Consider the following 22,458-nt stretch of genomic DNA (forward strand, 5'->3'; position numbering starts at 1 on the left):
CCTGTAGACTCAGTACATTTCCAGACTAAGTTTGGCTCTTCAAAAGTTTCTGGGGAATTAATCTCTTAAGTATGTTTCTCTTAAAAATTCCAGGCCTACTTTTTTCTTTAAAACAGATAAATCAAACTATCTTTAGGGCATTAGACAAAAGATATATGCTCCAGATTATATCGAATATTTACACTGTCCTTTGGTTATAAATATTTCCTTTGAAACTTTATAAACAGCTAGACTATTTTACAATGTTAAAGATAAAGGCAAATTTAAGACCCAGAAATGAAATCTGTGTCTTCATTCCTGGAAAATAAATGTGCATTGTAAAATCTACCTTATTTTGTTTCTAATAGCTGGATTCTTTATGCATTAGTAATATTCAAATTCCACTATCTGGGACATGTCAAGAAGAGAGAGATTGTCCAGGTTTTTCTAAAGATCTAAGATTTCATGAAAATACATTATACAATTTAAATGAACAATTACTTTGGGAACAGAACATAAGACATTATTTTGTTCCAATTTTTTTTTTGGCAAAAGAGTCCATGAAACTCCGGGAGGAAAAAAAGAATTATAAAAATGATTTGTGAATAAATTCAAAGTGATGAAGCCTGGCCATAAAAAGATTGTGTGTGTGTGTGTGTGTGTGTGTGTGTGTGTGTGTGTGTGTGTATGTGTGTGTGTGTCCTAACCCTCCAAGCCTCTTCTCTTTCCATCCTACCCTGCTTCCTTTACTTCTCATTAGGTGGCACTGTCTCTCACCTTTGAAACTGAAATGCCAGACTCTCAGAGCAGCCAAGGTCAGAAATAAGGTGATCAAGTAAGCCATGGAAACCTGAATCCTACTTACCCAAATCAGAACACTGTACCACCCGAAGGTGACATTGACAGCGGAAGGGACAGACAGGTCCCAGGGGCTCCAGTTCTGGTAGATAAGGATCTTGCTCAGAAAATGTTGGTTCTAGCCCAGAAGCCTCGTCTTCCAGCATAAAGTCAAATAAGCCTTTCTGTTGAAATGGTCCAGCCCAGGAGACGTGGACAAGCAGGAGGAAGATGAGAGTTGCCTTCATGATTTTATCTCATAGAGTTTCACAACCTGAGACCCTAGGAAACAAGCCAAAGCTTTAGGAAATTACCTGTTATTTCTGATACAATGTCTCACAGAAAAGTGAACCATGACAACTGTGTACAAAATATCTTTGCTTCTGAAGAAATGGAATATTAAAAATAAATCTGATTGATAAGGCTATCAGGGTCACACTTGAACAATCACTTACTTACAAATACCAATCTGAATAGTATTAAACCCTTCTGGTTGAATTTGGGGTCTAACCAAAGATGATACATTCTGTCTTCGCATCACCTGCAAAACTGATTATAATAACTGTGCATATACTATTCAGATATATGAATATAATAGATCATATCTGTATAAATATGATAAACCATGCCGGACTTTTGATGTTCACTTAACACAAGTTATGCTGCTGTCAAAACATTGGCTGTACACATGACTTATTTCCAACTCCTTCCTCAGAAACATTGTGAAAAGCCACGCTCATCTCTCTATCCCATCTATCTCGGTCTCGCCCTGCTCAATAGCTCTGTGAGCTATTGCAAGAGACCTCAGTTCACTTCTGCCTGGAACATTTCATCTTCTCCAGCTCATCTTCCACTCCGCTGCACCAGTCACCATCTAAAAAATTAAACTTTTCCATATTACATTCTGCAGCCAACCATTTGCTCACATAACATCTCCTGGCTTTCCATGATGTCCATATTTACTTACGGTCCTTGAACAACCACTCATAATCTGTAGCCAACAGATATTTCTAGCAGCATTTCTCTCGGTTCTGTGTCTACTACGAGGCCTCACTTCAGCATTTTATCTCTCTTGCCTTGGTTATTTAGATATCTACCTCAGAAGAAAGTTGGAAAGGTTAAATGAGATACAGAAAATCCCTCTATATTCCTCGATTCATCCAGCAAGATGCTCCTTTCAGGCTCTTCTGTGCTCCCCAACCAGGATGCTCTTACCTCTCTTAAAGAACTCATCACATTATATTGTGATTTGTTTTGCTCTGTCCCTACATCACGATATACTCCTGCAGGGTGTGTCCTATTATTCCTTATTTTGTCCCCGGCCTTGCACAATATTTTGAACACAAATGACTCAGTTGACCATCAGCTTATTAATAATATAATTGATTCAATTGGTTCCAAGGAATACATTTGGCAGACTTTTTAAACCACAAAAAATGGATGGTTTTTCATTACCAATTTTCTAGTATAAAAAAATGAGTCAAATGAAACACCAACTTTGTATAAGAAAAAAAATTACCTTTACAAATAGGGCTGCTGGCTAGAATCCCAATTCATTATTTTTAATAAGTGAATAAATATGCACAGAATTCTTGATTGTTATGTTATTTGACTTATCAGTAAGATTAATTTTGTTAAAAGGTATATTCTGGCAATTCTATAAAACATTCATTCAATAAATGTATATGTACACGTTGTGTGTTTGCTCTTAACATGGCTGATGTGAACTAAAGAACTATAAGAAATAACTTTGAGTACCAATAAAGCAGTTGATTTTATAAAGAAGGAAGAGTCTGGGTATAATACGATATACCTTAAAATTCAATTGAAACTCTTTTATGTATACCATTGGGGATATTACCTTAGTTTCATAATCTTCATTTTAAATTCTACATTAATAAGAATCTGGATTTAAGCTATATATACATTTTTTTCTTGGGTTTGTTTTTGGTTTTGCCATTCCTGGAGCTTGAACTCAGGGCCTGGGCACTGTCCCTAGGCTTTCTCAAGGCTAGTGCTCTACTACTTGAGTCACAGCATCACTTATGGCTTTTTTGTGTATATGGTACCAAGGAATTGAACCCAGGGTTTCCTGCATGCTAGGCAAGCACTATAGCACCAGATCACACTTCCAGCTCAAGCTATACATTTGTTACTAAAATTTAATAAACTTGTTTGAGTCATGTGATTTAATGGTAGTATATGCAAACCAGAAAGTAAAGAAAAACCTTGCATGGATCACCCAAATTATTCTTCTAAAACATTCTTCCAGATCTACTAGAGGAAAAAATGTTTTTCAATTAGGAAAATATTCAATCAGAAAAATTTTGTTTTAATTTGTGTTTATGTCTTTAATACTGAAGCATGTCCAAGGCAGTATACACAGCGTAATTTATAGCTTTTCATTTTTAAAATAGGGGAAATAATTCACATTTCCTCTCAAAGTTTGAATTAAAAAATATTTTTTCTCTTGAGCAGCATTCTAACTTAGTAAGGGGGTTCCTCTTTAAGAGTGGAATATTGTTTTGGCAGTATTGTTTCTTGAAATTCTTAAGGAGAGATTTGCTGTCTGTTTCATATTAAAATACGATGTTTACCACAAGTTGCTAGCTTTGCATATTTAATATCCTACAACTTTAGAAGAAATACGAAGCAAAGTAATTGCAGATTTAATAAATAGCAATGAGAGTTAATGCAGATGTCTCTTTCACATCTTCTCTCCAGGGTAGAAAATGCCTGGTGGTTTCACTACTGAACATTAATTAGGTCAGAAAAACAGATCTGCATGTACATTTGTGTATTCCTGTTGAAATGGGAAAATTCTCTGCAGAACATCCTTTTACTTGAAGCTGGATACAGCCAGGCAGCTTATAGCTTCTATGACCTATTGTTATGATGTTCATTTAGGGCTGTGTGTGTGTGTGTGTGTGTGTGTGTGTGTGTGTGTGCATTGTAACTTCAAGGAAAAAGTGCTATAGCTAAAAACTCCATGCAAATTCTTCCCTGAAATACTTGTTTTAACTAAGTGTCATGAAACTTGGATGCTAAGCCTACTAAAGCAATGAATGTATGCTGTTGATATTCATTATTTCATTGGTCATTTCCTTTCTTCCTTAATAAATCATAAAAATAAACAGCAAAGCACTAAACCATACAACATACACTAAGATTGGCATTTTAGTGATGTACTTCTTTTCTTTTATTTCTTTTATTATTTTTTTATATTTTTATTGTAATTAATAGAAGGGTTACATTATATTCACCAGATAGAAGGTGCATTACTTCACAAACATTGATATCCTTTCTCATGTCTTGATCCCCATTTCCCTCCCCCACTCCCGAGTGATGCACTTCTTATATCTCACCTAAATTCTTTAAGTATCTTATAATACATATAAATTCACAATTACACAAGGCTGGCTAGTTGCTGTGCTTTAAAATTGTTTTTATCAAATTAATATTTGGTGAGTCTCAAGTTTATTTCATCCAATTTAATTAACTACATCACTCAGATGAACATTTGTTTAGTGGAATTCATACTTTTGAAAAAGCTTTCAGAATCGAGTTTTAACCCTTGTGAGATAAGTGGATCTGTACAAATAGAACAAAAGTAAAATCCCGCTGCTTTAGGGAAATCCATCTCTTGACTAGTAAGAGAAATAACTAGAAATTAATAATAAAAGCAGCATTTATCCATAAATAGGGGGAGAGTATAAAAAGGTTTGGCCTTTTTTTTTCTTACTACATCACTGGTAAACACAGCAAGGGGAAGAAAAAGCCACAGGTATTTCCATTTCTGGGAGTCATTTAACCAGTTATCACATTTTACTCTATCTTAAAGTTAGAAAAAATAGCTCACACTTCATTGTTAATATATCTTATAAAACTTCACATGCACAGAACATACTGACAGGATGTTCAGGAATTATACAAGTGCAAGAATATCTCAGGTCTTTAATGCAATATGTTTTCAGTGTTTCTTTTGTCCTCTTGTAATAACTTCCATTCATTTCTGGGACTGTACAAAAATAACTTAGATTGCCAGACAGCTACACAATTCACTTCCTTGAGGTTTTAAAGGCTTTTAAATTATGCAGGAATCAAGTAGGAGAATAAGCATTTAAATATTCAATCTAACTGCAAATATGCTAGAATAGTTTTCTCATGAACAGCCGACAGTCTCATCAGTACAAATACATGAACGTGAATCTACACAGTTACAACGTTAGGTGAAAGTTGTGTTTTTTTAAACTCACATCTTTGTAAGAGCAGAAAAGAAAGCATTAAAACAATTTATCCAGCCCTGTTCCCAACACTTCTGCTTTCAAGCACTGTTTGCTCAAAATCTTGCATAAAGATTAGCAAAAGTTTAATACAAATTATCTTTTTTTTCTCACCACTTGACCCAAGTTTTATTAGTCTGTAGCAGAGTTCAGGACAATTATTGAAAGCCATACCTTTTCAATCCGGGTATTTGCCACAGGAACTCTCAAAGAAGAGATGTAATTACACTAAGTATTCAGCCCAGCCAGAGTTTGCAGGTGTGGAAAGGAGAAGGAGGAGGAGGAAGAGAAGAAGGAGGGGTAGATGCTCCTCTGTGGCTGTCACTACGGTGAAAATCTCCTGCTTCTACTCCATAGCACAGTTAAAAACTGTTTCCCTCAATGAACACAATCCAGCTGACACCCACATTAGATCATATGGTAATGATATGTCTCTTGTAGTGTAGCCAGAAACTTTATCTGCCCTCTCTCTCTCTCTCTCTCTCTCTCTCTCTCTCTCTCTCTCTCTCTCTCTCTCTCTCTCTCTCTCTCTCTTTCCCTTTCTCCCTCTCTCCCTCTCTCTCTCCCACATCTACGCACATTTCCTTTATTCTTTTTGCGTCTGTTTAAGATTTGAAAACAATTCTTTGGAGAATTGTGGAGCACCTTAAATTGAAATTTGTCTTATTGTTGATTCTTTCTTTAAAAGACTGTAACTAAAGAGTTTGCTTCTCCCGCCAGTCCTGCCCCAAGCCTCAGTCCATTACCCACCCTTTCAAACTTTCTTTATAAGTAGCATTTATGATGCATCTGGAAGGATGTTTTTTCCCTTGTTTTCAAAGTCTGTATAGGTCTGAAAAATGGAATGAAATTTACCTTGAAGTTGTTTTAAAGGTGGCCCATAAAAATAACTGAGTAGCCTTATGTGAAACTTCTTCGGGATTTTAGTTGCCTGCTCTGAGATGTTTATGAAAATTCCAGAGTCACGCTATGGACTCTTTTCTCTCTGTTTTGAACTTATTTCTACAGTTTCCTGGAATGAAGCTACAGAGTTTTGTATAAAACAGGAAAAAAGCATGTATTATTTTCATTCTTCATAGCTTAGAATCTTTCTCATATAGCATTTGTCCATTTGTTGTTTAAGTAAAACACATTGGCATCAGGAGCTGGGTATATTATAATTTAGTTTGTACATATAATGTTCAGCTTTTACACTCTATACTTTTATGTAATCCAGAGCCTTGCAAAAGCAACAGACTCTACTGCTCTTTCCAAATTTCAGTAAATGGAAAAAAATAGAAGAAGAGAGGGCAAACAGAAGATGTTTATTTAGCTTCTGGAAAGTTTTTTTTTAAGTTTTTATAATTCCCTTGCTGGATGCCATGGTTGTTTGTGTGTAAGTCTCTGTGTTTTGACTTGTATGGGGTTGCCCTGACCCCTAGGCTATTACCAGGTGGAAACTTGCAGTCAGCATCTGTGAACCATAAGCTGTCCCCTCCCTAAGGCATCCTCCTGTAGTTATCCTAGGACATCAGTCTACAGTAAATGTTTTTTCCCAAAGGAATTAAAACTCTCCAGTTGGTCTCCACAGAGTGAGGAGAGGGATTCTATAAATGATATTTTGGCTGTTTCCCAAGACCAGACAAGCATCTCAGGATTTGATTCCCTTTTGTCCAAGCATTCATGTTGAAGAACCACAAAACAGTTACTCTGATAATTGTGCAAAACACAAGCTTAAGTTCTTGTAGACATTGGTTTGAAGGCTTCTATCCCCTTACCTGGCATTATTTTTCTTCTCTGAATTCCTTTGGCAAGATATTAATCTCTTTTAAATGATATATAATTGCTCCCTCCAAGTTTTACAGCTATTTATGTATAGCATTCCCTTCAAGAGAAAAAGTATGACACACTCATATTTCTAAAGTCTCTGTGCCTTATGTAGTCATGGTATATAACAAATTATCCAGGAAATATGCAATGAGTTATTATGAGCAGTGAGTTATTGGCTATACCATGATTATTGTCTTGTTCAAAGTCTGATTTTCCTCTTATGAAAAATCTAATACTACCTACTTAAATGTATAATGCCAAACTGTGGCAATAATTGTTGATAAAAAATAGATAAGAGAAAGATAGTGAGGTCAAGAAGAACACAGTGGAAGAAAATAAGGACAACAAGAAGATTAAGGAATTGAAATGTGACATAAATTTTTTTTTACTTTTAAATATGTAGACCTGCTATGGTTAAGGTATATACACCTCCTGGCTCTTCTCTAGAGTGCTACACTGTACAGCTCAGGCATCTTACTTAACCTCCCTGTTCCTCCATTTTTATGCCTCTAAAAGAGATAGAAACTGGTACTCCTGTCTCATGCCAGTAATCCTATTTAGGAAGCTGCTCAAAGTATGTTTGAGCAGAAAATTCCATTTAATCAGAAAAATGCTGAAAGCAGAAGTGTGGCTCAAGTGGTAGAGCATCAGAAAGGGTATGAGGTTCTTTGTTCAAATTCTAGTATCGGAAAGAAAAAAAAAAAGAAGAGAGAGAGTAGAGAAGAAAAAGGCAAAACAAAGAGAAAGGAAGGAAGTAGGAAGGAAGAAAGGAAAGACACAGAAAGAGAAAAAGAAAGAAAGAAAGAAAGAAAGAAAGAAAGAAAGAAAGAAAGAAAGAAAGAAAGAAAGAAGAAAGGAAGGGAGGGAGGGAGGGAAGAAAGATGGAAGGAATTGTGGGAACCTGTAAATGCCAAGCCATGAGGTATAATAAAGAAAATTGGAATGCATTTTTCTGACTCCTAGAGAGCTGGGAGTGGCCTGAGAAAGATCAATTGTTCTTAGCATTACAGAGACCCAAGATTCTGCCCTAAATGTGAGTTAATCAAAATCCAAACTTCCTTGGACGATGGAGTCAGGTGAAGGCCTAAACAAATTGTCTTGTTTGCTGTCTACCTCCGCTTCCTAAGACGAGGAAGGCATTCATCTTGAGGTTGTTTCACTTGTCTGTATCTATAATGTCAAAGAGGTGGCTAACTTGCTTGCTGGATGTACTCCCCTGTTTGATAATTAATAAACATCCGTTAATGGGACCTTGGGCAGTCTGTTGCCCGGAAAACCATTTTCCTTCACTCTGCTGCTCCTGTTCATGGTGGATAAGGAGCAACATCCGGTTTCCAAAGTGGGGCATGAAGAGAGGTGAGAGAAGGGGAATCAAAGAATTTGGGAGGTCAGCCTTGGAGTGCTAAGAGCTCTTGATCCAGAAACCATGACAGGACATGCTTCACGACTGCCAAGGCAAACAATGGGGTTATATCTTGAGCCAATGAGCATGTTACTGACAAAGTCAGATTGAAACGTAAAGGAAAAGGATATGGAGAAGTTGGCCCGTTATGTAGAAAAGTATGGTTATCTGCTGCCTCTGCAAGAGGGGCCATGTGTGCAGCAGTGGAGAAAGATTGTAAGGTCATTTTGTTTGGCCCAAAGCATGGGAAGAAAAAGTCCCATCAAAAGTTTGGTTTTTATGTGATTCTATTATAATGATGTTGGAGCATTTTCAGGTTCCTCAGCCCACAATGTATGGGCCTCTGTGGGAAGCACCCGTGCAACAACAACAAAAAAGGTGTGGCTACATGCCCTGAGTCTTGTAAGGAAGAGCAAAAAGATGTGGCCAAAAGTTCTGAGCCTTGGGATAAAGGGCAGGAAAAAGTGAAGCCAAGGAGAGTGATAAGGAGGAGTCTTCCTTCTACTCTTCTGAGGATGACTTATCTAACCATTCTCAAACCTCTGGGTGCACTTCTGTACAGCCACCTTCCCCACCTGTCGTGAGAGGATCTTTTCTCCCCAAGGATTGGAAGGCTCAAAAACAAGGGTAACTGGAAATTTCCATTGATGTGCCTTTGGTGGCTAAATACAATAACTAGCCCAGAGGTGGACAAAAATCCTCTCAAAGGTTGCTTGTGTGTTGAATATAAAGCACTGCCTTATAAAACCTTTCTAGAGGTTAACCAGGTCTTAATCACCTATGAGGCCTATGATCCTACTTATGCTGCCCCCTTACACGATGTGCATTCTCAGAGGACTGGCAGAGGGCAAATGTCTAATTTCCCATGACTGGGAAACCTTGGCCCAAATCTACCTAAAACCCTGATATATAAATGTGGTGGAGTGAGGAAGCTCACAGACAGACTTTGAAAAATCTACTGGCCCCACTTCCCATAAAAATTGAGACACATCAGCTTATGGGACTGGGGCTTGGCAGGGAGTGGCTTCACAGGTACTTTATGAAAATAAAGTAAATAAGTGAGCAGTGCAGGGAAAGAGGTAACAGCCAGGATAAACAGCTATCTCTTCTCTAAAAATCAGTCAGGCTGGCCTGGAACCTTATGTTGATGTTATAACCCAGTTAAAAGACAAGCTTCTTAAAATTGTACTTAAAAAATGTGCTTTTCCAAATGTTTCCCTGGACAATGCTCATTCAGCAACTAGAAGCTACAAAGGACAATCTTAAATATTGTAAAATGTCTTAGATGTACTCAAAAAATGTTCAAAAATTAAAAATAAACATGAGTTAAATAATCCTCTTGGTGTAGCATGGGGGTTGCTAGTCCCTTCTATAAACTTCTGCCACAACTATAAATTGATTTCTGGAGAGTGCCCTCTTTTTCCCCAATTTTCCTTACAGGTCCTGAAGACTAGAAGCCTAGGAGATGTTCAAAGGTCGATTTGTATACTAACATACTTTGTCTAAATATATATATATTTGCCATCTAGGTCTTAATTATCTGTGAAAGATGCTCCTTGTTATTTTTGTGTCTTTTCTCAATTTGTTTTATGTTGTCTGTTTGTCTAACACTGACCATGTAGTTTTTATCACATTGAGAAAAATATCATTTTGCCATTGGAATTCCAAAAGAATTTACGGCCAATTTTCATTTTTAAAACCTAAGCGCTCTTTAACTCTTGTGCACAAATATATGAACATGTGCAAAATAATCTGATATTTTAATGCATGAAATATGTCATTATGGTGTAGAAAATGGTTTATTTCAAATGAGAAAAGGATTTGAGAGGTAAGAATTGTCTTAAATGTTTGTTTCAAAATAAAGAAGACTAATGATTTAAGATTCAAGTAAATGTCTAATGGTGTACGTTTCCTTCATTGTGTTGCTCTAGGTTGCAGCAGGATAAGGAGCATGCACTGGTTTGCAACAAGGAATTATGTCTTAATGTATAGTGTTGGAAGGAAGATAAAAGGAGCAATATTTCTGAGTCAGATGATGTCCTTTTAAGATATTATATTCTAATATACTTTACAAAAATCTTTTAAGTTATTTAACAGAACTAAGGATTGCTTTTTCCATTTGACAGGTGAGACTTTTTAATGACCTGTTCAGTTTAGACCTAGTAAGAAACAAAAAAGAAACTAAAACACAGGAATTCCCATTCTTAATCTAGTTTGCATTCCCATGCCAAAGAATACACTTTTATTTTTCTTTTTGCTAGCCCTGGGGCTGGGCCTGTGATCTGCTCTTTACAATTTAATATGAAAGGGAACAATTTTGAGGCTAGAAACAGTTCTTATGTAGAGATAGCTTCAATTCCTCCTGGCTTGGAATACTGAAGGCTTAGGTTCCTGAAATGGTGGCAGAATGTAAAATATTCCAGTTCAAAGAATTTCCCATATCTGATGACAAAACTGTAAGACTGGCCAAAAGGAGATCGCTACATGGTTCAGGCAGGAAAGAGTTTATTGGAGGGGGAGAGCAAACCATGGACCCATGGGAGAGGAAGGCATGTAGGGACCAAGAACTAATGGCAGAGAGATTGTATAGTGAATGGCCAAGAAGAGGCATAACCACAGCAGATGCAGAAATGACACAGAGCCCAGGGAACCTCTCGTTATCTGAAGGCGGTATGAACAGGGCAGTTCAGGAAGTGACCTCAGAGGATGAGGAAGTGACCTCAAAGGATGAGCTCCTTTGCTGACTCACATTTAGGTGATTGACAGATACAGGTGATTACTGTAGTTTAAGGTAGGTAATTTCTGATAAGGCTATAAGCTGTCCCTCATAAAAAGGATGGGGGAAGGGAACTATTCATCTAGGCAGACCTAATGAAAACCACTTAAATTGTGACAGTTTCCTGTCAGTCCAGGAGCTAAGAGGGTAACTATATGATGCATGCTGTCAAAGTTAATTTTATTTCAAGGCTAGTCTTTCTTCCTCACTGACCACTATGCAAGTGATTGACATGCCTCAGGCACATGAAGGATGTGAAGAATGCCAGAGATTAGAAGTTCTCCTTTTGATGTGCTTTTATTTCCCAAAGAGCCTGGAAGCAAGTACTTATCTTCAGAACTGTGATTTAATTGGTATATTCTTAGACTGTCTCTTCAAAATTAAGTCAGAGCTGGAATAGATTATCTGGCAGTATACTTTACAACCCTAGATTGATTCTTCTCTAATCCAAGCAAAACAAGAAGATAGGCTTTAAGGCCTTCAGTATCTGAAAACAACAGTAACTGTGGGAAATTTATCTTGCTTCTCTTCTCCTGCAGCTATGCTTTTGAGCCATCATCATCAAGTTTACTATCCCTATCCCTTGCTCAAGGAACTTCTCTGTTTTGGTGGGGTATTTACCTGGTAAAATATGAATTGCACAGCATTATCTCCTTCGAGGTTTATGATGTTCTATACAATAGATAGAAAATTTTGAGCTATGCCTGTCATGGCTCAAATCAAACATTTATATTTGTCATTGCTTCAGGTTCTATTATTGAGATGGCTTTACATATCTCACTTCAGTTGGTCAAGTATCAAAATCAGACTGCATGCCTGTAATCCTAGCTACTCAGGAGGCTGAGATCTGAGGATCAAGGTTCAAAGCCAGTCTAAGCTCAAAAGGATCAGAAACTCTTATTTCCAATTAACCTCTAGAAGACAGGAAGTGGGGCTTGGCTCAAGGGTAGGGTGGTAGCCTTGAGCTGAAGAGCTCAGGGACAGCACCCAGGCCCAGATTTCAATCCCTATGAGCCCTCCCCCCACCCCCCCAAATTTCAGACTGCATTCTCTTTTAGCTCAATGGCTTTTCTACCTGACATCCCAGGAAATCACCAAGGACCTATGACATAGTTGGAAGAACAAACCTTTCAGTCTGATAGGCATGTCTTTAATTTCTCTCTCCCTCTCCCTCTTCTCCCTCTCCCTCTTCTCATCCATCCTCCCTCCCTCCCTCCCTCCCTCCCTCCCTCCCTCCCTCCCTCCCTCCCTCCCTCCCTCCCTCCCTCCCTCCCTCCCTCTCTCTCTCTCTCTCTCTCTCTCTCTCTCTCTCTCTCTCTCTCTCTCTCTCTCTCTCTCTCTCTCTCTCTCTCTCTCTCTCTCTCTCTCTCTCTCTCTCTCCTGCTGTGGTGCATGAACATGCAGCCTGGGTCCTGTCCCTCAATTTACTTGCTCAAGGTTAGCACTTTACCACTTTGAGCCACAGCTCCACTTTCAGGTTTTGGGTGATTACTTGGAGATAAGCATCTCAGGGACTTTCTTGATCCGACAGGTTTTAAAATGAGATTCTCAGATATCAGCTTCTTTAGTAGCTATGATTACAGGCATGAGCTACCAGCACCTGGCCTGGCTTACTTTTCTTTCCTTTTGTTTTTAATTTTATTTTTTTGTAAAGGTGATGGAAGGGTTACAATTACATCACTAAGGAAATGAGTTAAGTGAGGTAAGCCAAACCCAAAGAAACATATGTTCCATGGTTTTCCTCATTTGTAAAAATTAGTATATGCCTGGGGTAGTTCTAGCAGAGGTCCATAATAGCCCAATAGTTTGGTATATATGATCCACATAAAAAGATACTAATCAAAACGATCTCCACAATATGGAAACAAGAGGTTTTTAATGGTTGTTTTGTTTTTCTTTTTTACTGTACTGTTTTCTGTTATTTCAGTTATTTACTTTGTATTTTGTGTGTTTTTCCTCTGGTTTATTCCCTGTGGTCATTGTTTTTTGTCTTGCATATAAGTTCGCCTGATCTGGGGAAAGGAAGAGGAATCACAGAAACTGGGACAAAGGCTGAACCACTGCAATAGAGATACTCACTAGACACTATAGGAAATGAACTTTACAACTGAGGAGGAGGAGAGTCAGGGGGAGGGAAGGCCAGCAGGAGAAAATGAGGGAGGGACCCTGGCTTTCTTTATGTCTAAGATTTTATTGGGTCAACAGTCTGGTTAAATCCATTTGTGGACTTAATATGGCTCTAGAGGATTCAGTTTAAGAATCTGTTGCAGGAACAGGAATAAAGAATCTGATGCAGAAATAGGAATAAAGACCATGTCAAGATAAAGAATGAATAAAATTGAGGAAAGTTATGGAGATGATAAAACTTCTCTTTCTGTAATTCCTTAACTGTACAGCTCTTTTCATGAGTGGTAAACAACGTACCTTTTAAGTACTAAAATAAGAATATTCATAATTCTTCCTGTAATATTTATCAGTCAGTTTGTACATGTACAAAATAAGCTAATGCTTTACAGGGTAGCCTGTTCAGGGTACCCTTCTCTCTGGTAAGCACAGGGAAGTTTCTAGTAATCTGTTCATCCATCAGTTAGCAAATAGTGACTAAGGAACCACTATGGGAGAAAGTATTATTACCAAGTCCTGTGAGCCATTCCAAGAGACAAAGCACATGAAGGGCATGATTTCAAAGGGGTGACGCTGCACAAAGCGATAAAGAACTACATTTTAGTAGTGTCATAGCAGAAAATGGATAATGCACAATTTCTGGCCCAAGTATGATATAAACTTAACAATTGTTTTAACAAATCAAAGGAGGAATGGGAGTAAGCAAGATCACTTTACAGAGGATTGGTTAGATAAGTGTTACTAGAGAACAAGTCACAATTTGAGCTGACTCCTGAGGGATCAAAGAATGTATATGGAATGGAAGAAGAAAAATGGCTTTTCAAAGCTGGCAAAGTGTCAAAGGGTTGGAATGAACAAATGCAGGCCAGAAGGGTGAGAGAATTCAGTAATGAAATTCAATGTACACAACTGAAAATGAACCAGAGCCAGGGCCAGGTGCAAGTGACTCATGCCTATACTATCATTGACTCAGAATGCTGGGATCTGAGGATGGCAGTTCAAAGCCAGCCTAGGCAAGAAAGACCATGAGATTCTTAGCCCCAATTAATCACCCAAAACCTGCAAGTGAAGGTGTAGCTCTAGTGATAAAATGCTGTCCTTGAGCAAGAAAGCTCACTGAGAGCTCCCAGAGCCTGAGTTCAAGCCCCAGAACCAATACACACCCCCTCCCACAAAGGAACCAGGTAAACTGAGCTTATGAGTGGGGTGGAAGAGATGGGGAAAATGATGAAAGTGAATCAAGATGCATTGAACTCACAAACTAAGGATAACTTTTTTTTGCCAGTTCTGGGCTTGAGCTCAGGGCCTGAGCACTGTCCTTGGACTTTCTCAAGGCTAGAGTTCTACCACTTGAGCCTCAGCATCACTTCTCGCTTTTTTTCTATGTATGTGGTACCGAGGAATTGAACCTGGCTCTTTGTGCATACTAGGCGAGCACTTTATCCCTAGGCCAAACTCCTGGCCCCTAAGGATAATTTTTTTCATATATTTTTTTATTGTAATTTATAGAAGGGTTACATGATATTTGCCAGATAGATGGTGCATTAATTCCCATACATTGATACCCTTCCACATGTCTTGGTCCCCATTTCCCTCCCCCCACCCCCACCGCTCATCTTGTTTTCCCCCCTTCCCTATCCAATTTCAAATAACCAAATACAAATATATCCGATATATCAGGTAACAAAGTGAGATACTGTAACAATATGAGATAACCAAGGGACAGCAAAAGAGATGAGAGATAGCATAGTACCTTAAGGATAACAATCATTCATTATATGGCTTATGTTTCTATATCCTACAGATCCTTTCATTTAGCGTCATACTATATGGCCTTTTGTATCAAGGTTTTGCTCTATTGCAAATCTCTGCTAGGAGAGCCCAAGGTTTCTACTGATTATGACAAATGAGGGAAACCATTGAGCCTAAGTTCCTTTGAGTCTGGCTTACTTCACTTAATATGATTTTTTCTAAGTCTTTCCACGTTCTTACTTCACTTAATATGATTTTTTCTAAGTCTTTCCATTTCCTAACAAATGGGGCGATGTCATTTTTTCTGACAGCAGCATAGAATTCCATTGTGTACAAATACCACAACTTGTTGATCCACTCATCAACTGAGGGACATCTAGGTTGGTTCCATATCTTTGCTATGGTAAATAGTGCTGCAATGAACATCGTTATGCTACTGGATTTAGTATGTCCTTGTTCCTGGATAATTGGGTAAATGCCAAGTAGGGAATTGCTGGGTCATAGGGGAGCTCTATGTTTAGTCCTTTGAGGAACTGCTATACTGCTTTCCATAGTGGTTGAACGAGTTTGCACTCCCACCAACAGTGCAGTAGTGATCCCTCCTGGCCACATCCCCTCCAGCATCTGTTGTTATTAGTTTTCTTGATCCTGGCCATTCTAACTGGAGTGAGGTGGAATCTTAGAGTTGTTTTGATTTGCATTTCTTTTATGACCAGAGATGTGAGCATTTCTTCATGTGTCTATAGTCCATTTTTGTTTCTTCTTCAGAGAAGACTCTGTTTAAGTCTTTGGCCCATCTTTTAATGGGATGGTTGTTACTTTGGAGATTCGTTTTGGATTGATTCAATTTTTTGAGCTATTGATATATTTTAGATATGAGGCCTTTGTCCGTTGTATGGTTGGTGAAGATCTTCTCCCACTCTGTAGGCTTCCTGATTAGTTTACTAGCTATGTCCTTTGCCATACAAAAGCTCTGCAGTTTAATGCAGTCCCACTTGTCCAGGCTTTCTCTGATTTGTTGTGATTCTTGGTCCTTATTAAGAAAGTTTCGACCTATGCCCAGGAGGCCTAGTGTATCTCCTATTCCTTCTTGTAAAGTTTTCAGTGTGTCGGCTTTTACCTCCAGGTCTTTGATCCATTTGGAGTTAATTCTAGTGCAGGGTGACAAAGAAGGATCCAACTTTAGTTTTCTGCAGGTGCTTAACCAGTTCTGCCAGCACCACTTGTTGAAGAGGCTGTCTTTCTTCCATTCTATCTTTTTGGATCCCTTGTCAAAGATTAGGTGGCCATAGGTCTGTGGTTTAATATCTGGGTCTTCAGTTCCATTCCATTGGTCTTCAGGCCTGTTCTTGTGCCAGTACCAAGCTGTTTGTTTTCTGCATCTATTGAGACAATCATGTGATTTTTGTCCCTGCTCCTGTTGATGTGTTGAATTATACTAATTGATTTGTGCATGTTGAACCAGCTTTGCCTCCCTGTGATGAAACCTGTTTGATCATAGTGTATAATTTTTTGATGAGTTGTTGTAGACGTTTGGCCAGTATTTTGTTGAGAAGTTTTGCATCAGTGTTCATCAAAGAAATAGGTCTATAGTTCTCTTTCTTTGATGAATCTCTGTCTGGTTTAGGAATGAGGGTTATACTGGCTTCATAGAATGAGCCTAAGGATAATTTTTAATTGAAAAAAATTAAAATCTGTTAAAAAGCTTACAAAATGACTTCATCAAAACCTTGAAAATGGAAAGCAAAAATCAAGAACATTTCAGAAATTTTAATACATGTTTTCTTTGGAAGAAGGCATGGACAACTTTATCAATCTTAAATATTCAACAATTTCCTTGTTATTTGTCCTATCAAAGTTATAATATAATGAAATGTTCAATGCTTATAAAAAATTAAACATAGAGAGTAACTAGAAATTCTCAAAAATCTCCATTGAAGCACCTTTTTGTGTGCACTCATTTGTTCTGCAAACATTTATTTGGTGATTATATGAAAAAGTGACTTGTGAGATGTTGGATTTTATCAAAGGCCCTTAAAGTAACAATGTGATAAGACTTTAGTAAACCATACCTACCAAGTCTGTTTGGGATGGTGAACCAGAATCATCTATTGTAATTAAGACATGATTGCTTTAGTTATAGTGCATTGACATCTTTGCAACAAGAGCAGCTCCATGGCAGGAATGGAGCCACTGATATGATAGAGTGAAGGGAGATAACTGTGATCCTCACAGCATTGCCTCCTCAGTACCTAGAATTTTAGGCAAGAACAACCAGTACCCGGGAAGGTAGTATAAAATAGTTGACCACATAGACCCAGTATTCAGAATGCTTAGCTTTCCTTCTCAACTCTGCCCTCCAATTAATCTATGGGGCCATATGTAGTTTCTTCCTGACAAAAGGGTCCCCCCTCCATGAGGATGTGTAGAGTGTATAGAACAAGGGCAACCTCTGAGAGTTTCCACAAAAGCATTAAAAGATTACTTTCTTCTGTTTCTTCTTCTTCTTCTTCTTCTTCTTCTTCTTCTTCTTCTTCTTCTTCTTCTTCTTCTCCTTCTCCTTCTCCTTCTCCTTCTCCTCCTCCTCCTCCTCCGTCTCGTCCTTCTCCTTCTCCTTCTTCTTCATCTGGCTTTTCATCATAGGCTGTCCAGAGAGTCCTGTCCTGTTTAGTTTGGAGCATTCAGATTGTAGGTCATGTCTATAGTCTATTTATTGCAAGGCACCTATTTGGCTTGTAAATATTCTCTCTTCAATTTGCCCTGTATCCTAGGAAAAGTAAATGTTTAACCACAGAAAACAGCCTTCCAGAATTTAATGAAAAGTTTTATTCTAGTGTACAGACTGAAAAATCATGTCTTAGTTTAGAAACTTTTTCTGAGATAGTTTGCAACCCCTTGAGAACTATTTGATTTTTAAATCAAGTCATTCCTTTTACTGTAATAATTCAGCCCCTGTAATTTGGCTTATTGAGATGATTACTTCAGTAAGTCCTGAGATAATTTTTGGATGCAAAAAGGTATTAACATGACAAGAAAGTAAAGCATGCTTTCCATTTGAATCATGGAAATGCTGTTTTTTTTTTAATAATCCTGTGTCTTGAACAAAACTACTTCAAGCTAGTCATGGTAGCTCATAGATACTCAGGAGGCAGAGATCAGAGGATCAAGGTTTAAAGTCAGCCTGGTACAAAAGGACCTGAGACTCTTATCTCCAATTAACCCCTAGAAAATGGAAAGTGGGACTTGGCTTAAGGGTAGGGCGGTAGCCCTTGGGCAAAAGAGCTCAGGGACAACGCCAGCCCAGGTGCCCAAGTCGAGTTCAAGCCCTATGACCCAAAGGGGGAAAAAAACCAACTGCTTCAAATACCCAAGGATATATTATTTGGGAAAAATTTATGTGCCTATTTTGTATAGAATGATGGCTTAGATATTAAATGAGACATTAAATCACAAACCTGCAAGCTTACCTTATAATTATCAGCCTGCAGGGACAAGGAAAGAAAATTAGAGCATGATAGCATTTGATATTTCAGGTTTAAGTTTCCTTGGAGCTTTCTTCATCAAAAGGTTGGCTTCTTATTAAACATCTTCATTCCTGGAGGCCAGTTTCAATAATTGCTCTAGCATGACTCATGGTCAAAGATAATACAAAATCCATCAAGAAACTGTGTTTAATTCTTCCCACAGGCCACAAACCATAGAAGTTTCTGCAATCAAAACATTCTCTAAATAGGTGATTTGTTTACCCTCTGAAAGATAAGAACATTGTGCGCCTGTCTAAAGAGAGTAAAACCACACAGTGAGAGCTACAAAGAGATTATAGGAAATACCATAAAGGATCTTTTCTGTTTTTTTAATTCCTCGGAGTTTTAAATCTTGACTGTTGCCATCTGACAATTAACATCGGGTGGTAACTATAGGACACTAAGGAGTGTAGAAGGATGCTATTGTGAATTTAATGGTTTCAAGGGTTTCTCTTCTTTCTTTTTTTCTTTTATACTTTTATGCTGGTAAAAATACATGTAATATAAATATTACCATTTTACATTCTGGGGGTTTATTTGAGAGAGGATTAAGTACTTTATAATGGCATGCAATCATCACTACTATTTATTCCCAGAAAATTTTCATCAAATAGAAATCCTGCACAGATTATACAACTCTATATTTCCTTCCTTCTTCCACAGCCTGTAACGTTTCTGCTTACTGTCTCCATACATGTTCCCATTTAAGGCCTGCAGTGGAATCAAAACAATTTGTAATGAGATCACTGGGAAAGAGCTCTTTGAAAAAGAGACATGACACTAATCATACAATAAACAAAGGCCTCATATCTAAGATATATCTACAGCTCAAAAAACTGAATCTCTCCAAAACAAATCTTCAAAGAAACAACCATTCCATTAAAAGATGGGCCAAAGACTTCAAGAGAGTCTTCTATGAAGAAGAAATAAGAATGGCCTATGGATACATGATATGCTCGACATCTCTGGCCATAAAAGAAATGCAAGTCAAAACAACTCTGAGATTCCACCTCACTCCAGTAAGAATGGTCATTATCAAGAAATCTAAAAACAACAGATGCTGGAGGGGATGTGGCCAGGAGGGATCACTACTACACTGTTGGTTGGGAGTATAACTCAACCACTATGGAAAGCAGTATGGCAGTTCCTCAAAAGACTAAACATAGAGCTCCCCTATGACCCAGCAATTCCACTACTTGGCATTTACCCAATTATCCAGAAACAAGGACATACTAAACCCACTAGCACAATGATGTTCATTGCAGCACTATTTACCATAGCAAAGATATGGAACCAACCCAGATGCCCCTCAGTAGAGGACTGGATCAAGAAGATGTTGTATTTATACACAATAGAATTCTATGCTGCCATCAGAAAGAATGACATTGTTCCATTTGTAAGGAAATGCAAAGACTTGGGAAAAGTCATACTAAGTGAAGTAAAGCCAGACTCAAAGAAACATAGGCTCAATGGTTTCCTTCATTTGTAAATAATTAGTACAAACCTAGGACTCTCCTAGCATAGGATTACAATAGCTCAAAACCTAGATACATAAGGCCATATAGGATGAGACCAAATGAAAGGAACTCCAGGATATGGAAACAAGAGATTTATCTTGTGTGATTGTTGTTCTTAATGTTCCATGTCATTTCTCATCTCTTTTGTTGCCCCTTGGGTAATCTCATATTGTTACAGTATCTGCCCTTGTTATCTGGTATATTGTTTATGCATTTATTTGTTTATTGGACATAGGAAGGGGAAGAGGGCAAACAAGATGAGGGGCGGGGGTGGGGAAAGGGAAATGGGGACAAAAACATGAGAAGGGGTATCAATATGTGAGAAGTAATGTGCCTTCTATCTGATGAATATAAATGTAACCCTTCTATTAATTATAATAACAAATAAAAAAGAGACATGGGTCTTTAATGCTTTGTCTGCTAATACTCTCCAGAAAAATAATTTATAACAAGAGTTAATGACATCTCTACAATATTGTCCTTTGCATCTTCTGTCACTGTTTTCTTAGTTTCCTTTTTGATTAGTATCAGTTAGTTACATGAAGAGGTTTCATACTGACATGTCCATGTATGCATACCTATATGTATGTTCTCTGTTAGTTTTCAGTGATAGTTGCATACGTAGAGTTGGACTGTGTCAGTTCATAATCTTACAATTTATGACTTCTATAGAACTAGGATTACAAGCACACACCATGAATGCTCCTTTTTTGCTTTTGTTGTGGTGATGGTAGTAGGCATTCTCTCGTTTGCGCAAGCTAGCCTTGAATTACGATCCTTTCAATCCCTGCTTCTCAAGTATCTTGGATTACCAATATAAACCACCATGCCTGCTCTTCTTACACAATAATTTTTATTTTTGCAGCTTTAGCAAGGATTCAGTATAAAAAAATCACAATGTGTGTGTGTGTGTGTGTGTGTGTGTGTGTGTGTGTGCGCGCGCAAGTGCATGTGTGTGTATGCTGGTCATAGCGCTTCAACTCAAGACCTAGGTGCTGTTCCTAAATTTCTTTTGCAGGAGGCTGGTGCTCTACTACTTGAGCCACATTCACTTCTGGCTTTTGCTGTTGTTGTTGGTTTTCTGGAGAGAAGAGTCTCATGGACTTTCCTACCTGGGCTGGCTTCAAATTGTGATCCTTGTGTCTCAGCCTCCTGAGTAGCTAGGATTACAGGCACAAGCCACTGCGCCCAGCTCAAGAAGCGATGGTTTAAGACCTTAAAGCAACATGGTTTTGAACAACAGAAATATTCAAGGTTGCCAGATTTCTAAGCACTTGATTGCCTGTATTCACTTCAATGCTTTATTTAAATACTTGCTGCAGAACTAGTTTTTCTGTACAGGAAATTCATTTTTAATAACGTTTGCCTTGAGAATAAAGCTATGAATCTTGAATGACATGATTTATGTATTTGGAGTGATGTATTGCTGCATGTTTTCACTTGTACTAAATTATACCCTGAAGATAACTGTAAATATTACTCAAGCTGCTTTTATTTTTCCTTTGACATACAAACACAGAATTTTTTGATTTATGGTATGGATATAGATTAGAATTTAAAAGTTATTTTTTATCCTTCAGAAAACCAAAAGAATTTTAGATTACAGAAAGTAATATATGTTTCATGAATTTCTGTCTAGGAATAAATAAAGCTTCAATGACCATGATACCATAGCTCTTTTAGACAATTTAAGATGAGCTATTTAGAAACTAATTTCTTTTTTTAAAAAAACTAATTTCTTTTTTTTAGAAACTAATTTCTTTTTTTAAGAAACTAATTTTTTTACAGCCTAAATTATTCCACATTCACACATCTAAATCAGAATCTATTGACAACCATATTCTATGTGATATGATTAGCAATAATCAATGAGGGTAAAGACCTGCTCACTTCTTCCCCAACCACTTTAACCAACATTATTTAATCTGACTATATATTTCTTTCCTTAATCTCTTTAACGTCTACCTATAATGACTATCACTATGGCCAAATGGTTTTCTTTAGCCAATAAGGCTAAGTTTCCATAATTAAGCAGAAATTCTACAGATAATTTCTTCATTGAGAGGGAAAGCACTAAGAAGAATTCTACTGTAGCAAAGACAATTGGATTGGAGATGGATGAGTTTTTTTTGTTGTTTCTCTGAGATATGTCATGCAATGAACAGTCTGTCACAGGTAACAGTTATCATTATATCTTCAACATTGTTCATACATCATGGCTATGCACAGTTCAAAATCTAGGTGTGAAAGATGACGAAATGACTCTTTTGACAACTGTGATGAGGTAGGACAGTGAGAACTCAGGAAGGGGAAATTGTCCAAAGTCATTTAGTGCTATCTCTTGATTTTTATCTTATTCTAAATTTTACCAGGTCTACTAACACCTTCTAAATATTGACTGTGGTGTTCTTTTCCTTTAGTCTTTGCATAATCACTTCACATTTCCTTATCTGTT

At 37.7% G+C, this 22,458-nt stretch overlaps 1 protein-coding gene across 2 annotated transcripts in view; it reads right to left on the bottom strand.

Annotated features, from left to right (window-relative positions):
- Dcn (decorin) overlaps positions 1-5,546 on the bottom strand; it is a 29,222-nt gene extending 23,676 nt beyond the window's left edge. Inside the window, exons 1-2 of one of the 2 annotated variants that reach the window (XM_090328377.1) lie at positions 5,274-5,546; positions 845-1,098 (exon numbers count right to left, since the gene is read on the bottom strand). In XM_090328377.1, coding sequence (XP_090184503.1) covers positions 845-1,064 — 220 coding nt within the window. In that variant the 5' untranslated portion in view covers positions 1,065-1,098; positions 5,274-5,546. Of the gene's footprint in view, positions 1-844; positions 1,099-1,913; positions 1,935-5,273 lie in introns of those variants that run through there. The other variant, XM_090328378.1, reaches the window with a different exon arrangement.
- Positions 5,547-22,458: the final 16,912 nt, after the last annotated feature.

Source organism: Megascapheus bottae, chromosome 2 (assembly GCF_031878675.1).
Source record: "Megascapheus bottae isolate mThoBot1 chromosome 2, mThoBot2.hap1, whole genome shotgun sequence".
NCBI lineage: Eukaryota > Metazoa > Chordata > Mammalia > Rodentia > Geomyidae > Megascapheus > Megascapheus bottae.